The 18,004-nt window shown below is 38.9% G+C and overlaps 1 protein-coding gene across 4 annotated transcripts in view; it reads right to left on the reverse strand.

Annotated features, from left to right (window-relative positions):
• Positions 1 to 18,004, reverse strand: part of PTPRC (protein tyrosine phosphatase receptor type C) — a 123,114-nt gene that overhangs the window by 15,757 nt on the left and 89,353 nt on the right. For all 4 annotated transcript variants that reach the window (XM_079918165.1, XM_079918164.1, XM_079918163.1 and 1 more), the window contains 8 exons: positions 10,545 to 10,653; positions 9,902 to 9,936; positions 7,209 to 7,318; positions 6,561 to 6,651; positions 6,393 to 6,469; positions 1,839 to 1,875; positions 1,644 to 1,741; positions 795 to 920 (listed from right to left, as the gene is read on the reverse strand). In XM_079918165.1, coding sequence (XP_079774291.1) covers positions 795 to 920; positions 1,644 to 1,741; positions 1,839 to 1,875; positions 6,393 to 6,469; positions 6,561 to 6,651; positions 7,209 to 7,318; positions 9,902 to 9,936; positions 10,545 to 10,653 — 683 coding nt within the window. The remainder of the gene's footprint in view (positions 1 to 794; positions 921 to 1,643; positions 1,742 to 1,838; positions 1,876 to 6,392; positions 6,470 to 6,560; positions 6,652 to 7,208; positions 7,319 to 9,901; positions 9,937 to 10,544; positions 10,654 to 18,004) is intronic.

Raw genomic sequence — 18,004 nt, forward strand, 5'->3', positions numbered from 1 at the left:
ATTACTGAGAAAACCTCCCATAAATGGAATTCAGAGAAAATTTCAACCTTATCTATAAAGACTTCCATTTTTTGACATCTTTATTAAGATACTTTCACATTTCTTTAAAGTGTAAATGTTTTCATTATATTCACAGAGTTGTAAATCATCACCACTGTCTAATTATAGGGCATTTTCATTACCTCCCCAAAAGAAACCCATACAGATTAGCAGTCACCTCTATTCCTGCTCCACCCACCTCAGTCCCAAGCAATCACTAACCAACTTTCTGTCTCTATAAATTTGACTATCGTAGACTTTTCATATGAGCAGAATCATATAATATGTGAGAAGACCACCATTTTAACTATTATTTAAGGCCACACTGACAATTTTCTTTTCGGAACTAAACATTTTATCTCACCTACAGAGTTAGAACTTTAGACTTCTTACAGTAGTCTCTGTGCCATTTGTATATATTTTCCATAATGGTAATAAACCCATTGAGATGAGGGACCATTTTATCATTAATTCAATAATGCAGTCATTCATTTAACACAATTGATGAGCTCTTTATACTTCAAGGGTCACAGCATTATAAACACTTTTGATGTGATGTGGACAAACACTATTTTCACTAGTGACTTAACTTGACCCTGTTGGCTTGTATTATTGTTCTAACCCAACTCTTCCTCCTGCAGTTCATTAAAAAATAATTTTCTAGATATATTTCAATGTCTCACATTTAATATTCCGTAATTATATTTTTAGACAAACAGTATGAAAATTAAAATTATGTCGTAAAGCAAACTCACATTTGCAATGGTCAACTTCTGAATGATGTAATCCGGGCATCTTTTGTGCTCATTGATCTCTACAATCACATCTCCAAAAACCCGGCTGCCCTCTTCCATCAATGGCCAGTATAACGCACACTTGTTCTATATTTTAAAAAATCATTAATGATTCCAGTTTTTCATGTAAATGGATTTGTTTATTAAGCATTCTTTGTAAAACAAAAGAAACAAAAATGTATTCTTTGAAAGTCTCAAGACATTTTTATAGTCTCCTGTAAACTGTGATGCTTGGAAAGTATTCCATTTCCCATTAAGAGCCCTGAAGTATTTCCTTCATACGACCCAGCAGAAGAAGGATGATCTTCCCAGGCTTAGCTGCATATTAAATGGGGACGTGCTTGGTGGTCAGCAGAAATGATGTGGTTGCGTGTGGTTAATTTCAGGCTGGGGGATGGGGAGGCTTTCACGCTTCCTAAAGTCACGTTACATGAATTTTCATCTATCTGCCTAAGGTCTGTGTGTTTCAAGTATTAACAAGTACTTGTGAAATCAGCCCACAGAAGTGTACTGAACTTAAAATAATACTGCAACAAACTAGGAATCACGTAGGAGTCCAGCAATGAAGCAGAAACATTTAAATGTTATACTTATATACAAATATTTATATATGTGCATATTTAATTTTTCTACAAGTATGAAATTTTAAATCAAGTGTTATACTGATTCAGACAGAGAATGATCTGTTTTGTCATCAAGCACATACACACGTGACTTTTCAAAATGCGGTTCAACACTGTCTTTTCCTAACATCCAGCCTCCACCCTGTGAGTCCTGGACCTTCACCCTATGAACCTTCTGGGTCCTTACCTTGTTCCCTTCTTCACATCGAGTGACCATGACAATAACCGTGGCTTTCTGTTCCCAGATCATCCTCCAGAAATCATCAACAGTTTCATCCCTGGGACCTAGGGGGTAAACAAATAAAAACTGGTAAGAAATATCTCCTTAAATGTGCAATAAAACAATTTTTCAAAAAGAATGTTGGACTCTCAGAGAAATTACCTTGTGCAGCAATGTATTTCCTGGGTTCTTTGAAACCCTGTTCAAAACACACACAGAGGTATATCATTTACTGAGCGCTCAGTCATATATTTACATGCAAAAGTGTGAGATAGGGAAGTTGCCTTAGATCTGCCATTTCTTGGTTGTGTATTTCCCTGGGCAGTTTCAAATTAAAAGGGGGGTTTTATTAACTCAGTGGCAGTTAACTGTGTCAAATATGTTAGTCAACATTTACAAACAATGTTCATGACCTTCATGGGTCTTTGCTATATACCCTAAACAATTTTTAAAGCTAGATAGACTTTATCTTCATGTGGGAAGGTGCAGCAATTTATAAGCATAATACAGGGACTCCTATATTTTAGATCCTGCCAACCTTTATAGCACCATCTGCCAGAATTCAAACCTCCTTACCAGCCATAGAGATACTTTGGGGAGTTTTACTCAATTTCTTTCAATAAATCATCCTGAGGTTAGCCCCATACTTCTACCTCTTAACGAGTGCTGGGATATACCGCTGATTCCCTAGAATCCTTTTCTGCCACTCTAGATAAGAGATACAATAACTTTCATTTTATTACCTACAATGTCTGCTTTCTCCACTCTGGTTACCAAGGCAAAGAAGGAATAGAGACAGGTGAGACACTGTGCTAGTTTCTTTCAAATTATCTCCTACTCCTCAGACTTACCTCAGTGATCAGAAAAGCCCTTCAGAGAGATAACCTTTGCCCTTAGATGAAATTCAGTCACGTGGGCCACAATAATCCATGATTAATTTTAGTAACTTCTTGAAACTTCTATCTCATGATATAGTATTATTCATACATTCATTTATTCAACAAGTATTCATTGAGTGGCTACAGTCTGTCAAGTACCTATCTAAAATCTGGAGACATATTTTTTCCATGAGCTCCCAGGTCTGCTGGAGAAAAGTATAACTCGATACTATAATTACCATATTTATTTGAACAGAAAATATAAGGTTTTTTTTCCCTAGAGACTGTCTAAATCCTTATAAAATCTGCTCTCAATGACTTTACTTTGAAGAACAAGTTATTGTTTGGAAAAGACACTATACACAAATAAAGTTGTTCAACGTTAATTGTGAAGGCCTGCAGTGGTCACCTACAGAATAAGTTAAAATAGAGGCTAAAATTATGACACAGTCTTAGTAATTATTTTTGGACTATGACCTCACATTTGAAACTGTTAGTTGCCACGATAAACAAGCCTTTTGAATATCATAAGAACAAGAAATTGCATTGTGGATACGAAGAGCACATGTCAGGCCAAGAGGTATGTGTTGCTTGAGATAGAATTTACAGGGACAACATGAAACAAAAATATAAAAACTCTTTTTTTGTTGTTTTTTTGTTTATTTGTTTTTATTTCTACTGCCTTGGGAGACTGACCTAAGAAAACATTGGTATGATTTATGTCAGAGAATATTTTGCCTATGCTCCCTTAAAGGAGTTTTTGATGTCATGTCTTATGTTTAAGTCTTTAAGCCAATTTGAGTTTATTTTTGTGTATGGTGAGAGGGTGTGTTCTTTTTTTTTTTAATACAGCAGGTTCTTATTAGTTATCTATTTTATACATACTAGTGTATATATGTCAATCCCAATCTCCCTACAAAAACTCTTATGCATCAAACAAAGTTGATGGGAAGTAGGACATTGTACAGGTTAGAGGGCTGTCTCCAGACAAAATGCTTGAGAAAAAACATCCTAGCTTTGCTTCTACTAGCAAAATTGGGAACACCTCAGAGTTGTTGTGAGAGTTCATTGAATCAATATATGTAAAGCACTTAAATTCATGACTGATAAATAGCAAATGTATGATAAATTGTATTATTATTATTATACAGTCATCATAATCATTAATGTCAAGAATTTTGCTCTGGAAAATCATCAGCTATCTCACAAAAGGACACAGAAGTTGCAGATGCTTGTTTCATGAACGATTCAAGTAAAAAGTTTTTTTCATTATCCTATAATTTTACATAAATTGTGTGTAGTGGACTGAATAACGTTCCCCAAAAAACTCATGTCCACTCAGAATCTCAGAATGTCACCTTATTTGGAAATAGGGTCTTTGTGGAAGATGGGGTCATACTGGGTGAAGATGGGCTCTAAATCCAGCGACTGGTGTCTTTTATAAGAGAAAGGACACACAGTGACACAGACACACAGGGAAGAAGGCCATGTGTTGACAGAGGCACAGAACAGGGTGATACAGCTACCAGTCAAGAAACACCAAGGATGGCCAGGAACCACTATAAGCTGGAAGAGGCAAGGAAGGGTTTTTCCCCAGACCCTTCAGAGGAAGCATGTCCCTGCTCACACCTTAATTTCAGACCTCCAGCCTCCAGAACTGTGAGATAACACATCTTTGTTGTTTTAAGTCACTCAGTTTGTGATGTTTTGTTATGTCCACTCTGGGGAATTAATACACTGTCTAAATAAATAAATGAATAGATAGATAGAATTTGAACATTTTACTTTCTTCACTGAAAGTTGGTGAAAGCTTATATAATCATGTGGATCAGAACAAACAAACCAAACCTCAATTTCAATTGTTTTTTCTTTGAGAAAAATTTGAAATTACCTTATAAACCAGCGTGGATGATAGTATGAGACAGTTTGTCAACTGTTTGATTGTCAGAAACAATTTTTGATAGTCACTGTTTTGGCAGCCTGTGTGGAAATAAACACTCCTACTTTGCTGGTGGAACATATCTGGGTACAACCCCAGTGGAGGACTATTTGGAAATGTCTTTTCAAATTACAAATGCATATTCCCTTTGAGCCGGCAGTTCTTCTTTGAGGAATTTATCCTACAGATACGCTAAAACTCATTGAGAAGTAATATGAGTCAAGATTATTCATTAAACCATTGTTTGTAATAGTAGATTAGAAACCATATTTAACACTTGTTACTATAGGAACTGATTAAATACCTCATAATGCAGCTATGCCAAGAATTACTCTAAAAATATTAAAGAAAGATGTAGAAATGTTCGGTGTTCAGAGCCAGCAACCTACAGCCTGTGGGTCAAATCAGCATGGCCTGATTTTGTAAATGCAGTTTGTTTTTCGGAACAGCCACATTATATATTGTTTATAGAAGTGTAGTCACTGGGCTTCAGAGCTGAGTAGCTGTGGCAGAGATGGTATGTCCGGCAAAACCCCAAATATTTGTTATCTGGTCCCTTACAGAGAAAGCTTGCCAGTCCCTGCTTTTTACAGTGATATTTTATGTATCCAAGATATATGTTTTAAGTAAATGAAGCATTGTACAGAACAGCGTGAATATTACATTAACATTTTTGGATAAAGGAGGGGGTAACAAATGTTGGTGTTTTCTTGTTTGTGTATTAAAAAACTCCCGCTGGATAAATAGGAAACAACATAGAGGTTACCTTTTAAGGTAGGTGGAGGCACTGGGTAAATGGTGGATTGGGTGGGAGGAATTGTTTTTAAGTCTCTCTGTGTTTTTATACTGCTTTTTTTTTTTTTAAATTCATGTGATGCATTACTTACTGAACAGTTGTTTAATAAATTACATTTTTAAACATTTTAGATAAATTAACCATGCACTATATCCTCATACTGTTACTAATTGAAAAAGGGCAGGGACTTCCCTGGTGGCACAGTGGTTAAGAATCCGCCTGCCAGTGCATGGGACACGGGTTCGAGCCCTGGTCCGGGAAGATCCCACATGCCACGGAGCAAATAAGCCCGTGAGCCACAACTACTAAGCCTGTGCTCTAGAACCTGTGAGCCACAACTACTGAGCCCGTGAGCCACAACTACTGAAGCCCACGTGCCTAGAGCCTGTGCTCCACAACAAGAGAAGCCACTGCAGTGAGAATCCTGCACAGCGCAACGAAGAGTAGCCCCCGCTCGCCGCAACTAGAGAAAGCCCGCGTGCAGCAACGAAGACCCAACACAGCCAAAAATAATAAATAAATAAATTTACTAAAAACAAAAATAAATAAATAAGAAAAGGGCAAAAGTACCAAATTAATCAGAGCCTCCCAGTCCTATCCTCTATGGTGAGGGGCAAAGACGGGGCTCTTATGAGAAATACACACATAGATAATTTAGATAATATCCAGCGTATAACAGGTACAAGAGTATTTTAATTCTTAGTTATCATTCTGTTTGGAAAGAAAAATCCTATATTACCTACCACCAATAACAAATAATAAATAACTATTCTTGCAAATATTAGTGATTTTGTTGTTTATATCAATGGCATTTATGAGCTTCCTTCAGATCATTTCAAATAATATTTCTAAAAATTTTCCATGAGAGGATATATGTATATGTATAACTGATTCACTTTGCTGTACACCTGAAACTAACACAACAGTGTAAATCAACTATACTCCAATAAAATTTTTTAAAAATAAAAAATTTAAACAAATAAAAATTTGCCATAGCAAAGAAGGAGCTGAACGGAATGCATAGATACCAGAAGAATGAAAATAGTCAGAGACAAAATGATGAAGATCTAAATCCATCTGGCTGTTATGCATTTTTTACTCACATCAATATAGCTGGCATTGATATAGTTGGACCCTGCGTCTCCGTTTATGTCAGAGAGTTCAACACGGTTATAATCATCTGTTCAAAGAAAAGAAATATTAAATAAGTGAAATCATGAATAATCAAGTAGCCCAAATGTATGGAAATCCAGTTCTCGATGAGCACTTACAAGGAAGGATGTCAACGTAGCGGTTTTTATTCTGGTTAAAGGGTTTTCGAGCATCCTTGATAGAAAACTTGCCAAATACCCTCGGAATGCTCTGAAAGACACAAAGATCCTTTGGGTCACGTTCAAGAAAAACCATTTCCCCTTGCCACTTATCCTTTTGAACAAATGACACCTCCTGGAACGTATTTCCTTTACACTGATGAACAAGTTGCATATGGTAATAAAGGAACATTATGAGGAATTATGCAAAAAACACTCTTTAAGAAAAATGAATGATAGGCTACTTGGAAAATAAATCCCATGAAGGAGAGCAAATTTAGCAGTTATTGCTCTGCCACTTTAAAATTCACTGAAAAACACACTTGGATGATTACCTAGAGCAAAAGGACAAAATCAGCCAAATGCGTTTCGAGATACAGCTTCATAACTAGTATTCATACAATGAAGCAGCATTATCTTGAAATGTTGACTAGTTTTATGACGATGATCTTCTGGTCTGCAAATATCTGCTAATAAATAGCTGCTTTGACTCCGCTGCACTATTATGTGGGATAAACTATCAAGGCAAATGGTTATACAATACATTTAAGGTGAATTACGTTGATAACAGAGTAAACTTTCTCATCACGTATCGAGAAGAGCACACACCTGGAATTCAGCCAGGAAGAGCCTCCCTTCATCAGCGATCTTTCTCTTGTAAGTTTCCAACAAAACATCTGCATGGATGGGCTCCACATTCATCAGTTGCTTCTCATCATCTTTAAATGTAGTAAAGATTCACGACTAGTGTTAATGTCTCTCTTTCCCTTGTTCATGCAAATTTCATTAAATATATACCTTGGATTCAGTCCTTAGTGTTTTTCCTTTACATACACATTCCACCTGGAAAATCTCACTCACACATAAAGATTCACCTGTAAACCTATGACGTCTAAATCTTGGGCTCCAGCCCCTTTCTGGCCTTTGTATTAATCTTTCCCTCTTATTCTCAGATTTTCCACCCAGTTATTCCATAGGGACCTCAAAGTCAAGATGTTCAAAGTAATTTTCCCTTTATTCTAGCATCTCAAATCTTGGCAAACAGGACCACCATTCACAAAGTCATTCAAGACGGAAATTTCCAGGTGATCCACGATTTCTCCCTCTGTTCCTGTATCCAACAGGTCACCGTGTACTTTCCATCCTTTCTGCCTGTGATCATGCTCAGGACTCTTCTTCATCCACGTAAGGACATCTTCCAGACTCCTCTCCCTGACTCCAGCCTGTCCCCACCCTGACTTATCTTTTAAACTGCCATAAATTAATCTTCTGTAATACAAATACGAGCCTGCAGCTCTGCTTGTTGAAAAAAACTCACACTATTGTTTGTGCTCCATAGCCTATAGGCTAAAGTTTCAATGTCTAATGTGATATATGATCCCTTTTTATCATCTCACCTGACCCATCTCAACCACACTGTTTCCTACACTTGCTTTACATCTTAGGCGTGAGTGTTCTCCAAGTGCATCACACACTTTCTTGTCCTCATGTTTCTGCACACACTGTTCTCTCTACATAGAATGTCCTTCCTCATTTTCTATCTACAAACAGATTCCAGACCAAATATCACCACTGTGAGGATATATGCATTTTTTGTTGGATTAAAAGCATTTTATGGTAATAACAATACTCATCTATATTGTAATTTTTTCTTTTTATTGTATCTATTTTAACTTGTGAAATACTGTAAACATATAAATAAGAGAATATGATGAATACTCTATACCCAGGACTCATCTTAATGTGATAATCTCTATAGTTGACTGTGAACAGATTGTGTTAATATTTTATGCCACCAGAGTGAAACTCATTATATGCTAGGCTTGTGAAATAACTTACTAAACAACAAAATACATATTAATGTAAATAGCTGTAAGTGTATATGAATACTGAAACAACTCCTACTATCCCAGGTATATCTGACAGTAGTTTTTCAGTATTCATGTTAATTTCCCCTATTTTTTAGATGAAGAAAGAAGGTGCCCATTAGGGTTGTACATTTATTTTTTTGTCCGTGGAAATTTTCTATCCAATCATAACTATCAAACTGTCCATGTATGGTTGCTTCTTTGGGTGTTTGGAGATTTCTGGCATTCATTAATTCTGACCTAGGGCCACCTTCGGGGTTTTATGGAGTTTGGGTAAGTTCTAATCACTCCAAGGAGTGATCAGTGTCAACTTTGAGATAAATGCTCCTTGACCCCTGGCAATGGTGCCCCTCCTGTCTTAGGTGCCTGTCACTCTTGTGATCTTCATCCATCCCTCAGCCCACCTATAAAAACTAACCCTCGGGACACTTTATCTCCCACTTTAATTTATTCATTGACACGTATGGAACCCACATGCCCACCCAGGTACTGGGGATAAAGCACTAAATGGGAAAGGAAAGCCTCCCTGCCGTCCCAGAGCCCACATTCTAGACAAGGGAGGAAGATTAACAAACAAGCGGAATATAAAATACGGTGTCGGCAAGACTCTGCAATGGAAAATAAAGCCTATTGGGGAGCTCCAAGGAACCTGCCCAAAAGCTTCTGCTTATGGATTTGGGACCTGCCCTGGCAGAGGGAAACCCTTCCGAGACAAGTTAAAACCAGATAGAGGAGTTCTGAAATGTTTCCTGTCTTGAGGATGAAAAAAACAAACCATTTCCTATATTATAAACATGTTTTCAACTTCTTTATCTCCTGCCCTTTAAATGGATCAAAAATCACATTTTTAAAGAGAAATGAAAGAAGTACTGTAAACGTTTTTAAGAAGAGAGAAAAAATGGAATATGTTTTCATTTCCTAAGTCAAATTGCCATCTTTTGTCATGTCCATCAATGTGCCTTTAGTGGGAACAGCCAGTGTCCCACCCTGGCAGGGACATGAATACACTTGCACTCCTCATTTGTGTGGCTTTCCATCTGCTCCTTCCTCAATGTTTCCCCACAATTCCTTCCTTCTCCACAATCAGCTTTCCATCTTCCATCTTTCTATAGCACCACACACAGTCCACGACGATGGTATCTATCAAATCTGTCATATTTGTCCACATGTCTCTCTTCCTCTCTTAGATTCTAAACCTTTAAAAGCAGAGTCTGTGGCCTGTCACTGACGTATTTTCAGTGCTGGCACAATATTTGGCTTACTCTGGGAAATGCATAGATCCTTGCTGGTTGAATAAATACATAACTTAAATTTCATCATTGTATCCACAGAGGAAGTCCAGGTTAGATTTTTTTAAATATTGAATTCTTATTTCAAATGAGTAGATTCAAATGGGAGGGGGATAATCACCAGTAAAAAAATGTGCATACTTACCCCTTTCAACAAGTTCCTGCTGTTCATCTAAATTGCTGTGAAAATAAGAAATGTAAGTTTGCATACTCTTAAGAAACATAGAAATTAGTTGGCAATCAATTTATGTTTAATGAATGTCTTGAAGGAAGGAGGGAGTGGAGAGGGGGAAGACAAAAAGGAAAAGGGCAGCGGATGGGAGGGGATGATGGGAGGGAGAAAAAGTGGGGAGGAATAAACCAATCACGGGTGGTCAACCAAACTCGGATAACTGACCACATTATTTTATTTGGAACACCTTGGTTTTCGTAAAATGTAGTTGTTCCTGGACAGAGGAATGCATATCCTTCCCTAGATACTTCTCTCCTTTGTCATTTCTAGATCTCTCTGACCACTTTTTACTAAAAGAAAAGACACATTCTTTTCATTGGTTATTATTAAAGGGAATCCATCCAGTTATTAGTGAACGTAGAAAATATTAATATTTAATATAAACCAATAAGACCATGTGAAAGTCTTTGATCAAAAGGTCAGTGATGTCCTGGACTTAGTCCTGTCGTCTCTGAATTCACATTTTTCACTTAATTGGTTCCAAACTGGCCTCATAAATGGGTTTTCATCATTATTATTACTATTATTATTTTTTCATCTTAAAATCAACTCTTACCTGGATCTTTTCTTTTGCAGATCATAGATTTTATAGAGAACAACAAGCAGGGCTATTGATGTCACAATAATCAGAAATACCAAAAATATGATCACTGCATTAGAATTATCTAGAAATGAAAAAGAACACATAAAGAGAGCTTATTATGCCAAATATTTTGCTGGATTCTTTGAAAAGATCATCTTACAGTTTAACGTTTTCATTTCTTTTGAAGTTTTCAAAAAGTACAATTTTTAGAATGAGATCAAAGACAATACATTCCTGATTTTGTAAATCTTGCCTATATTGTTCAGAACCAATAAAACATTTCATATTTTAAGAGCGATAGAGCATAGAAGAGCAATTCTCTTCCTTCCTATCAAATAATGTCCTTTTATGAGATAGTATCATTTATATTTAATTCTCTTTCTTTCAGTCACTCCATTTTGAAGGGATCGAAGAGGTAATCTAGTTACAATTCTCAGAGAGAACCTCCTATAGTTTAACTTCATATGCAGAAGTAGGTAGTCTCTTAAGGGGATCAGAAAGGTCTCTGCCCCACAGAGATAAACCTGCTCATTGAGGTATACAATCAGTTATCCAAGGGACAAAATTATTTCATTCTACAGTTGGGATTAGTCTTACTCTGACCTGTATTTTCACTAAAGTTTAATGTGAAATCACACCCTTTCTTGGAGGAAAGGCAGAGAAAAGAGAGTGTATTGGAAATATGCTTTGCCTTGAATAAGTAGGTCATACTATTTGTCTGCAGTGAAAGTGCAGTAAAGTACCACAGAGGCATTAGGGAGCCAGACTTAGCTCCGCCACTTCCTAGTTGGGACCTTGGCCCAAATCCTTATTATCTTTGTGTCTCCATCCCTAATTCCTAAAATGAGGCTAAACAAATTTGATTCACTGTAAACATTTAGCACCATGCCTGGAGCATAGTCAGTACTAATTATTCACAATTCACACAAAGTATTTTGAGTCTTTAGTGTGTGTCAAACACTGATTTAGGTACTTAAGATGTCTCAGAGAACAAAACAGACAAAGACCCCTGTCCTCATGGGACTGATGTTCTGGGACGTAAGACAGACAGTTAAGAATATACACATTAAGTAAGTGAATGGTAAAGTAGGTTGGAAGATGATAAAGACTGGGAAGGTAAGGAGTTAGCTAAGGAGGTACTGGCGGATGCTGGTTCTAGGCACAGGTGTAGTTAGGTGAGAGCCTGGAGGCAGGAACATGCCCCGTGTCCAAGGAGCAGCAAGAATCCAGAATCCGGAGAGGCTGAAGTGGAGGGAGAGAGAGATGGGCAGCAGGAGATGCCATTTGAGAATATGGCCAGGAGTTGGCAGAGCGCAAGGGTCAGGTTGGAGGGCCTTGTAAATCATTTTAAGGTTACATTGTTTTGTTATTGTTGTTTTTTGTTTTGCTTTGTTTTGTTTTGCTTCACTGCTTATCTTGTAGGATCTTAGTTCCCCAACCAGGGTTCGAACCCAGGCCCACTGCAGTGATAGCGCAGAGTCTTCACCACTGGACCACCGGGGAATTCCCAGTTACACAGGTTTTGGAGTTAAATGTGTAGCACTTGCAGGATTTTGAGTAGAGGAGTAATTAACTCTAATGTGTGCATTATACAGATCCTTAGGACCCCTTATTGAAAATGCCATAACCCAGGCAAAATACGACAGTGGTTCAGATGAGGTTGATGGCTCTGGAGTTAGGTGAAGTAGTCATCCAGTGCTACAGTGAACGGGGATCAGGAAGGCTGTGGGCAGAACAGCCTTCTGAGGGGAACAGAAGCTCAGTTTTGGATTTGACAGTCTGAAAGAACAATTAGATGCCCAAGTGGAGGCACCAAGTAGGAAACTGGATATGCAGATCTGAGGCTCTCCTGCCATAAATCTCACGAGAAAGGGGCTGGGACTGGACATTAATTTGAGAGTCTTCAACACAGATCTGTTACTTAAAGCTATGAGATTGACTAATTCACCAGGAAATTAAAATTGGATAGAAAGGAAAGAAACCCCAAGACTGAGTCCTGAGACACTCCAGTATTCAAAGGTTGGAGGAGAAAGATGGAACCTGCAAAGGGACTCACAAGTGAAATAGGAAGAAATGAGCTTTACTGTTGGGAGTTGCAGGGGGTAAAGAAATAGGGTGGCAGCCAAAGAGGAAATAGGGTCAAAAGAAATATTGTGGTCGTTGCTGTTTTTTGTTGGTTTTTAACAACTGCATCTTGATGAGACCCATCCAGCACAGAGGGGAAATCATGATGCAGGAGAGAAAGAAGAAAACTGTTACATCAGGGGTTTGGGTTGACAGGATCAAGGGATTCAAGAGTAATGGCAAGACAGTGGCTATGGGTTATGGATTAACGGTTAATCCATGACGATGGATTATGAATTAACATTGTGCAAAGAGGGAGTGGAGGACCCAAGGGGATGAGGGGCTGTCCATCAGGGTTCGCTACCATGGCTATGGTTCACGGAGATAGGGAGAGACTTAGTGCTCTTACTATTTTCAATGAGGAAACAACTTCAACCCTCTTCAGTCATGTTTCTAAGGCAATACAGAAATTGTATGTTTTAGGCAGGGGTAGGCTGAGAAGACTGGGTGTTTTGAAGGAAATATATGGTGAGCAGAATTCCAAGATACGCCGCCCAAGATTTCCAGGTCCTGGTTACTTCAGAAAATACTAACTAGGTACTGCTGCAAAGCGATTGTGCAGAGAGAATTCAAGCGTCAAGTCAGTTGGGACTGGAGGATACGGAAATTGTTCTGGGTGAGTCCAAACTAATCATGAGCTCTTTAAAAGCAGAAGTCAGAGATCTGAAGCACCAGGATCCCACACACTGCTCTGGCCTGAAGATGGAGGAGGCCAGGTGGAAAGAACGTGAGGGGCCTCTGGGAGCTGAGTGCAAGCCCTGGCCTGCAGCCCCCAAGGAAATTGGGTCATCGGTCCCACAACAGCAAGAAACAGGACTCCGTCAACCTGGAATGACCTCAGAAGCACTTTTTCTGCATATTCTCCAGATAAAAACTCATTCTGGCCAACATCTAGATTTCAGCTTTGAGCGGAAGACCTGGTCACATGGAGCCGGAATTGTGACCTACGGAATTGTGAGCTAATGAACGGGTGTGGTGTAAAGCCACTGAGCATGCAGTAATTTGTTGGACAGCAAGAGAAAACTAATACAAAGCATTACCTCCCTGTGATTTTTGCCTGGAGACAGTCCGTATAGTTCAGCGTGGCTGAAGCCACAGCCTCCTCCCCTCCCTTGCTTCCTTCCTTCCTGCCTGTGGCTGACACTGACTGACTCTTAAGCACACCTCTTTTCTCTTCCTTCCAGCTTTCCTTGCTGTTAAGTGTGTCCAGGTAACTGAGATAAGGGTAGAAGGCATATAAGCCTCTTCTGGGTCTGGTGTTTACCCCCCTTCTGGAGAGACACTTCACCTCGTCTCTTCTCCAAACTGCTGGCTGGATGCTGGTTGTCCTCACAAATTCAGAAGCCATGTGTGGGAGAGGTCAGCCCCTGTGTCAGCCTGGAGTTTTGAATGGTGTGTGGAGCAGAACCCCACCCTCTACATGCCCACAAACATCCCCAATTGGTGTGGAGTAAGAAATAAATGTCTGTTGTGTTACTTCACTGGGATTTGGGGGCTTAACTGTTATAGCATCCATCGTTGCCTTAACTGATTGGTACCCCTCTTCATCCCATACTGACTGAGCAAATGCTACGTGTCCTAAAACTGTGACGGTCTCTGGGGATATGACAGAAAATAGGCATAAAAAGGTACCAGTTCTGAGGGAATTTTCCTTACCTTTGGGGGAAAAGAAAGGCTAGACAGGTAAATAAAATAATTATATATTTTCCTTATATTTAAAGGAAAAAAATAGAGTGGTAAGAAGGTAAGGGGAACCTATTTTCTGTATGGTCCGTGGAAGACTTCCTGAGCATGAGACATTTCTCCTACAACCAGAAAGATGGAGTGACTCAGCCAGGCCAACGGCTGCCCAAACAGCGTGTCTCATGCTCCAGATGTCTCTAACTGGAGATTCATAAAAACAGGAACATAGAAAATTAATTTCAGATGGAGATTGTCAGATGTCAGAGCTGAGTCTGCATCCTGGCTCTGGCATTTCTTTGACTCTTAACATGGGGCAAAATGATTAAATTGTCCGAGTTTAAATTTTCTCATCTATAAAATGGGAATGATTTGATCTTCTTGAGAAAGGTGTTGTGAGGATGCCTATATACGTGTCATGTGTGTGTCTATATCTATATTTATGTCTATATGTATGTATATCTATCAAGTGAGAAAGAGAAGGCCAGCAGCATATACAAGAATTTTGCAAAAAACACACCAAATGGTGTTGAGTGAGCATTGCAATCCATGGCAATTAATTAGGGCTGTTGGTTCTATAGAAACATGACATAGCATCAGATGTGCCTCCATAAACGTATTAATAATAGAACAACCAAGGCTTCAGATACGTCCCGTGGCCTAAGACTTGCTCTTCTCTCTTCTCTCTAGGAGCCCCTGTAACACTGACCGAGGGGAAGATCCATGATGGCAGACAGGATGGGAGACGGGGAGCCAGAGGTTGAGAGATTTCGACAAGTTTTGGAAGGTAGGAAGCAAAGGAGAGGAAGCCACAACCAGAGAAGCATGTGATGACGAGGGACACACACCTTCCCAAGAACACCTGGGCCTCAAGCTCCCAGGCACCATGGACAGTGGAAACCAATCAAAAGACCAAAATGGCACAATTGAGGGTCTATTTATAGAAAACCCAGGCATCTCTTGAAAGACACACCAGGGAGGAGGAGACACAAGCCTACTCTTTGGAAAAATTGAATGGAAGAGGTAGGAGTCTAGAGGTAAAATCAGGCTCCAAGTAGAGAAGGGAGGAGGCCCAGCACGGAAGTGAAGCAGGAGAAGCAAGTGTCTGCATGTGGAATGGTTGGACACTGGCCCTGTGCCCTCCCCTGAGGGAACCATCCCGCACCCTCCACTCTACCGCAAGGACTAGTTGTGGACTCATTTCTGGAGATTATGAATGATGCCGGAGAAAATAAATCAGTAACAACACAGAGAATCTCCTCAGTCAATACGGCCCCTTAAGGACCACAGAACTTCTAATCACCTTCTCCCCTGTGTCACTGTAACTCTGGTCAGACTGCCCATGAGAACGGAACTCTCAAAGAAACCCTCAACACAAAAGGCAGATGCCAAAATAATACATCGACTAATGATTCCAAAATGTGACTAAGATGAGCTCCAAAAAGACTGCAAAAAGAAAGTGGAACAAAGAAAACTTCCCAGAGATACAAGTCTCCAGGTCACGAAAGCCAATAGCATCCAGGAAAATAAGTGAAAAAGACCCATGTCAGACCAAGAATAAAGAGGAAAGCCTAAACGTTCTAGAGAGAAAATAAAATGAGGGAACATACGAAAAGAATGAGAAGCAGGATGGCATTAGAAAGTAATACTGGATGTAGGGGAACAAAACTGAAATACTTTAAATTCTATAGTTTTAAACTTAAAATCTATGCCAGAGCAAAATATTGATTGTGTTAGAATAGAATATAGATATTTTCGTGCCTGCAGAAATTAGAATATTTTCTTCTTACACTAGAAGATATAAACCAGTAAAAACAACAACAACAACAACAACAAAACCCATGAGATTCAAATACAGCAATTTTAAAATGGGAAACTGATAAAGGAAAATTTTATGATGGTAGCCTCAGAGAGTTCCACAAGAAAAGGACCCCAGGAATTCAATTGGGAATGTTGTCAAAATGCAGATGATGGAATGTGATACCAGAGAAACTCAGTAATACATTTCTAGCAGCTGTGCTTTTGCAATTCGAAACCCAAGCCCTCCCCTGGAGTAGATGTCAGTATTAAAATGTGAAGACATTATTTATCTCTTATGAAAATGCTGTTGTTAGCAAAGAGTTAATACTTTTTCTGCTTTATGGGCAAAAAGGAGCATAGGATAACCCTCTAGCTCCACTGAAGGAGAAATCTGATGAAGATGGAATAGTAGCTGTGTCACCAGGCAACATTGCTAATGTAAACACAATCCCTGATTTCCAAACGGCATCTGGACAGGAGGGTTATGTATGAATGATGGTATCCTGGTGGGAAGCCCTGGCCTTGATTTCCCTGAATGCACTAACCCCTGGCACATCTTGTTACTGGGTGCATCCCTGTTGGCACATCTGGTAGCTATAACTGTGGCACTATTATAAGAGATACATGGGGCTTCTAAGCCAGGGTCGCTCCCACACATATGGCCTCAGTCTTATAGCTCAGTTGCCTCTAGAGGGTCAAAGAGTTCATAGTCCCCGGACTGCAGTGGGCAATGCTAGCAGGATTTTCTTGGCCAGACCCCCTTGCTGGCTGTGTTTCCCACTCTGTGTTTCTCTGAGGGAAATGGTGCCAGGCCTGGCTTATTAAGATAGGAGTATGAAATGTCCAGTGGAGTCTACGACCCCAAGAATAAATGCTGCCACTATAAATTATTTACATAATCAGAAAAACTCAATGAAGCTGTTGTTATAGTAAGGGCTTATAAAAGAAAAGTATATGGAAATAAAGTCAAAGATACTTGGCTGAATTTGTTTGGCATTTCACATTAGGAGCTTTTATTTTATAAATCTGAGCAGAAAGAACTAAAATTTTGTATGGGACTTAGTAAAGCAGTTTGGAAAATAAGCTGTTTTTATATCTTCCCTCTTTGGAAAGACTTGGGAAAATGAAGCATTAATGATTGTGCACGTGCAGGTAGTTGACAAAGACGGAGAAGTGACAAGGTGACATCAGAAACAGCCTGTGTTTCGTAACACTGCACCGGGAGCTTTGAATTGAATTGAATTGAATTGAATTTAGAAAGCTAACAAGTAGAGAAAACTTAAAGCAGTGTGCTAAGTCTTCTTCCTCCGCAGGCTCAGATCAATAAGCAACATTAAAACTCTAGAAAGAGCAGCAGACAATATCCCTTTTATATATGGAGGAAACTATAGAATTGAAAACAGAAATGGTGAAAAGTGGTCATTTGGAGAGCAGAACAACCGGTGAGGGAAGGTGACACATGGCTTTCTTCATTTCAGTGATTTTTTTCTAGAGTGACCTTTGTTTTGATTAAAATATTTTAAAATATTAGTGACAAAACATTAAAAAGCCATACTGTTATTAGGGAATGTGTATCCTAGCTCAGTGGGGTAAATCAGCACAGATTTGTATGTAACGCCTGCTTCTGCTAAGCAAATGCTTGAGGGACAGAATAAAAAAAGGTGACAATTTCTAACATATACACAAAACAAACATGCTTGTTACTAACATGAAGAAATGCCATAAGCATAATCATAATATTAGTCTGTGCAGGTAAATACTTTATGAATTATTTTATGAGCTCTTTTAATAATTTAATATCTTAATTTGAATTTAAGATATTATATTTT

Source organism: Stenella coeruleoalba (assembly GCF_951394435.1).
Source record: "Stenella coeruleoalba genome assembly, chromosome: 1".
Lineage (NCBI taxonomy): Eukaryota > Metazoa > Chordata > Mammalia > Artiodactyla > Delphinidae > Stenella > Stenella coeruleoalba.